The following is a 5,376-nucleotide window of genomic DNA, read 5'->3' as shown; positions in this document are numbered from 1 at the left end:
GATCGCTTGAGCCCAGGAGTTCGAGACTAGCCTGGGCAACACAGAGAAATCCCATCTCTACAAAAAATACAAAAATTAGCCGGGCGTGCTGGTGCGCACTTGTAGTCCCAACTACTTGGGAGTCTAAGGTGGGAGGATCAACCAAATTCCAGGAGGTTGAGGCTGTGGTGAGCTGTGATAGTGCCACTGCACTCCAGCCTGGGTTATAGAGATCCTGTCTGTCTCAAAAGAAAAAAAGAAAAAGAAAAAAAGTGACAGGTACAGGCATATTTGAGGGATTGGTGAGTAGTTGCTTATTTATTGAAGTGTTAGATTTTAGCTAAAGCAGAAACATCCCCTGTATATGAACAGAATTGTCACTGCAAAAAAGTTATGCCATGGTTTACCTCTGTATTTCTACAATTAAAAGCAGTAAAAACTTAGAAGAATTTTTAAATCAATAGAACATCAACTACAGTTGGATTTTTCAAAACCTATGTTCCTCTTCCCTCTCTTGATTAGCCTGAAGTTGATATTCTTTGTCTACTTTTAATACATATTTATGATTCCATAGATAATACTATATATATTAGCCATGCCCTATTTTATCAGTGACAAAAAATTTGAGAGAAGAGACACAGATAATATTTGGAGTTATAGATCCAGTCATAGATATAAGGAAAGTTATTAGAAGGAATCTGTAAAATATCAACTTAAGAGATCAAAAATACTGCCCTTTTTTTCTTGAAATGAGGGTACTAATTGATGGGGGAGAGGGAGAATATAAAGGGATCACTAGAACAGTGGTTCTCTCTGTATTAAAATCACCTGGGGAGCTCTTTAAACATGCTTACTTATTCTGGGCTCACAGATTAAAGTCCAATTGCTCTGGCAAGGGGCCTAGGCAGCGATGGATGTTAAACCTTCACAGGTGATCCCATTATGAAACCAAGATAAAGAAGCACTGCTTTAGGAGTCTAGACCTGCACTGTGCAATTCAGTAGCCACTAGCAGCATGTGGCTATTTACACTTAAGTTAACTGAAATTAGATTCAAAGTAGCCACATTTCAAGTGGTCAGTTGTCAAATTGTGATGTAGCTAGTGGCTACAGTATTGGACAGTGCTAGACTCTGTTTGCCTGGGTAGAACAAAATAGACAATTGTTGATTACTACTAGTTACAGAAATTTATAATGCAGTATGATCTTCCCTTTTTTTGTTTTCTGCCAATATAAGGGAGATAAGAATATTCAGTTGTCAGCTGTTACAGGCCAAGCATTTTGCTAGGTAATTTATGAGAGTTATCTTAATTAATCCTTACAAGAACTCATTGATGAATACATTCTTCCCATTTTAAGTAAAGTAAGTGAGGCCCAGAAAAGTGAAATGACTTGTCCAAGCTTACATAACTAGACTGTGCTAGAACCGTGGTTCCAGATGGCACTAAAGCTCATACGGACTCATTATCAGCCTTTCCACAGTGTGCTCCTCAAAAGTTACAAAACTAGACACAATTGAATATATTCAGCCATGAAAAGGGATGAGGTTATGATATATACTACAACATGAATGAACCTCAAAAATATTATGCTAAGCAAAATAAGCCAGACACAGTAAGACAAATACTGTATGGCTCTACGTACACAAAATGTCCAGAATAGGTAAATTCATAGAGACAGAAAGTAGAATAGAGTTAGCAGGGACTGTGGGGAGGAGAGAGGAATGGGGACTTACTGTTTAATAGGTACAAAGTTTCTGTTTATGTTATGAAAACCTTTGGAAATGGTGCTGCTGGTGAAACAGCATGGTGAATGTAACACCAATAATACACTTAAAAATGGCTAAAATGGCATACTTTATGTTACGTATATATGTTTCACCACAATTTATACAATTTTTAAGTTACAAAATGATTACAGGCATGATTACTTATTTTTCATGATTCTGTGGGTTATAGACGGGCAGTTCCTCTGAGATCACTCATGTAGCTGCATTCAACTGGACAGTGGTGAGGCTGGAAAGCCCAAGGCAGCCTCACTTATGTGTCTGGCAGTTGTCAGCTGTCATCTAAGATGCCTCAGTTCTCTTCCGTGTGTTCTTCCATCCTCCAGCAGCCCAGACCAGCAAACTCACATGGTCAGGGCATTCTTCCAAGAGAACAAAAAGTGGAAGCTGATGCGTTTATTGAGACATGAACCTAGAATTCACACAGCATCACTCCTACCACATTCAGAATTCACATAGCCCTACTCTGTTCCATTCTATCTATCAACACAAGTTGCAAAGCCAGCTCATTTTCAAGAGAGGGAAAGTAGACAACCTCTTGCTGGAAGAAGTAGCTACCACTAAGTCATACTGATCAGAACTGCTGTGTGAGGATGAGAAGACTAGGAAGTGAAGTCGTTTGAGTTTTAGGATGGTATAAGACTGATCGGTGGTGTTCATCGTAGATGTAGTATACCATGGCCTTGAATACTGAAGTAAACTAATTGAGGGTAATGATTCAGTCCATTTTTATCAATACATGCCTAAAAGTCACAGGTCATTTATATTATCATAGGTCATATTACGTTATATTGTAAATGTCTGTGTGAGTCTTTATCTTTCTGCCCATGGTATCTAGTACACAGGAACTCAGTAAGTTTTTGTGGAATCAAACTGAAATGACTAGCTGCCAACCAGACAATTCTGTTCACCCTTAGCAGTTGCAGGTTTAACATTCCAGGATTTGACTATTCAAGAATGATTCTGAAGGTCCATGATATCATTTAAATTGCTGAGTCATGAATATGAATCATGCTGTGAGGCTGGTACACTAGAAAAAACTCGTAGCTCTTGAGTGAGCTTAGTTCATTGCTCAATATCTTCATCTCGACACAGCTTCATTGTTCTCGGCCTATTCAAGTGTGAAATCTCAGTAGTGAAATCTTATGAAAGGGCCACTTAATTTCCATGAAAACAGGCTACAGTGGTGCACGTCAATAATAGAACTTGTGAAGATCTCAAGCTCTATCTCTGTGGCTAAGTAAAAGAGGCAGAGGTGTGCCTTGGAAAGCTTCCACCTGGAAAAACTGCTGAAAATGTCCCTGTCTGAGGGATGCTCTTAGGCTGGACTTTGAAAAGCGAAGACACAGCTTTGTGGAGTACTGCTGGACAGGCATCCAGCCTCCTCTGCCGTTCCTTCCTTGTGTGGTCGGACTATAGACTCCTAGGCCCCACGTCAGAGAGATACCCTGGGTGCAGAGCTGGAACACAAATCCTAAAAAGTAGCCAACAGTTATAATTTCTGCTTATCTCTCATGACTACTCACGGTTGCTTCTTAAGGATTCTGTTGACAAGTGAAAATGGAACCAATGATAAAGCTTTGATCTGTTGGTCCATTTTACCTTTTCTTTTCAATACAAAGTTATGCTTGTACCCAAAGGATCTTGGGGCATTGTATCTATTTAACTATATTTTCATTTTACCTTTATGATTATTCATTCATTTAAATTGATGAATGTTCAGGGCAGCCAAATCTATTTTATAAAACTGTAGGAATAGTAATAGAGCACATTAACTTTCAGTGTCCATTTTATAGTCTATAGGAAAAGCACTGGGTTCAAACTTTAATGCCCTTTGTCTTTTTTTTTGTACCTGGCATATAGTCTATGATTATAGTCTAAAATATGCCAGGTGATTCTGCAAAGGAAGATCACAGACTAAGAATACCTAAAATAAAAGTCACATTAAGTAACCATTTATTTCCAGTTACAAGAAAATGTAAGATAAATCATTTGGAATCACTCTGCTTAAAATCTATTACAGGAGGAAGTCTAACAGGAGCTGTATTTAATCCAGCTTTGGCACTTTCGCTACATTTCATGTGTTTTGATGAAGCATTTCCTCAGTTTTTTATAGTATACTGGCTGGCTCCTTCTTTAGGTAAGCATATTTTAATTTAATATGTCTGAAAGATTAGGGTATTTTAAAATATTATATGTGTATATTATTGTAACATGTCAATTTCCAAAGCCAGAGCAGGCACAAAACAGAAAATGAAAAAGGTAGTTAACATGCCTGAAATGATACTTTGTGTAGTATCCTTTAAAACTGTTTTTATCTTTAAAGAAACAGTATCTAGTTAAGGGTAGTCAGTTTCAGATACGCTATTACTTTAAGAAACCTTGAGATCTGAGCACCAAAAAGGCAAAGAGTGCTTACTTCCCTTCAAATATAATTTTTTTTTTTTTTGCTAAAGAAATTTGTTTTTTCACATTTGTGATCTCCAGATAAAGTATCATTTAGTTCATTTGACTCATTTTGCAGAAGAGCATCTCATGAAACAGTGAATACCTGTATTAAGTATAGTTTAAAAGTTATCCACAAGTTACATTCCTGTTATTTTTATTTTATTGTTTTCGTTTTGCTTTGTTTTTTCTTTTTTTTCGAGACAGGGTCTGTCTTTGTCACCCAGGCTTGAGTGCAGTGGCATGATCATAGCCATAGCTCACTGTGCTTGAACTCCTGGGCCCAAGCAATCCTCCTGCCTTAGCCTCCTGAGTAGCTGGGATGACAGGCATGTGCCACCACACCCAGCTAATTTGTGTATATTTTGTAGAGATGAGGTCTTGCTATGTTACTCAGGCTACACTCCAGTTATTTCTATTTGGATCAGATATATAAACTCTTTATAAAGATGGGTCAAATAACACAAAATTATACAATATACAAAAAATTATTATGCATTTCTTATGCATTACTTATATAAAGTTATCAGCATTTCTTGATTTTGTTTAGTCATCTGTTTTAAGCCTGGTTATAACTCATAACTGTAAGTGAATATGAAGATGCTTGGCCCTCCATTAATTCACTCTTCTTTTTATCCAGTTAGCATATTGTTTCTTGTTAGTCATTTTCTTTAAAACACACACACACATACACAGAAGGGAACACAGAAGGGAAGTGCCACAACAGGTTTGAAGAGTCAATCACACTTTACTCTTCCTGTTTACCTTCCGTTCCTCTATCTCACATTTATGTTATTGTCATGCTCGGTATCATATTGTTATGCTCAATGATATCTATAGGCCTAAACATAAAGCGTATCAAAGAAAAATTGGTTTTAAATACTAGTAATATAACTTTTGGTCAGTTCTACTGAGTGCTAGTATTTTCCGATAACGTCTTTAAAGAAAAATTTTCTCCGTTTTTAGGCCGGGCGTGGTGGCTCATGCCTGTGATCCCAGCACTTTGGGAGGCCGAGGCGGGCGGATCACAAGGTCAGGAGATTGAGACCATCCTGGCTAACACGGTGAAACCCCGTCTCTACTAAAAAAAATTAGCTGGGCGTGGTGGCGGGCGCCTGTAGTCCCAGCTACTCAGGAGGCTGAGGCAGGAGAATGGCATGAACCCAG

The 5,376-nt window shown here is 38.0% G+C and overlaps 1 protein-coding gene across 1 annotated transcript in view; it reads left to right on the top strand.

Annotated features, from left to right (window-relative positions):
- AQP11 (aquaporin 11) overlaps positions 1 to 5,376 on the top strand; it is a 32,828-nt gene that overhangs the window by 9,476 nt on the left and 17,976 nt on the right. The window contains exon 2 of the mRNA XM_011989732.1: positions 3,788 to 3,904. Within this exon, the coding sequence (XP_011845122.1) occupies positions 3,788 to 3,904 (117 nt within the window). The remainder of the gene's footprint in view (positions 1 to 3,787; positions 3,905 to 5,376) is intronic.

This window comes from Mandrillus leucophaeus, unplaced genomic scaffold, assembly GCF_000951045.1.
Source record: "Mandrillus leucophaeus isolate KB7577 unplaced genomic scaffold, Mleu.le_1.0 Scaffold360, whole genome shotgun sequence".
Classification (NCBI taxonomy): Eukaryota; Metazoa; Chordata; class Mammalia; order Primates; family Cercopithecidae; genus Mandrillus; species Mandrillus leucophaeus.
The sequence above is the reverse complement of the archived record's forward strand: the minus strand, read 5'-3'. Positions and strand labels throughout refer to the sequence as shown.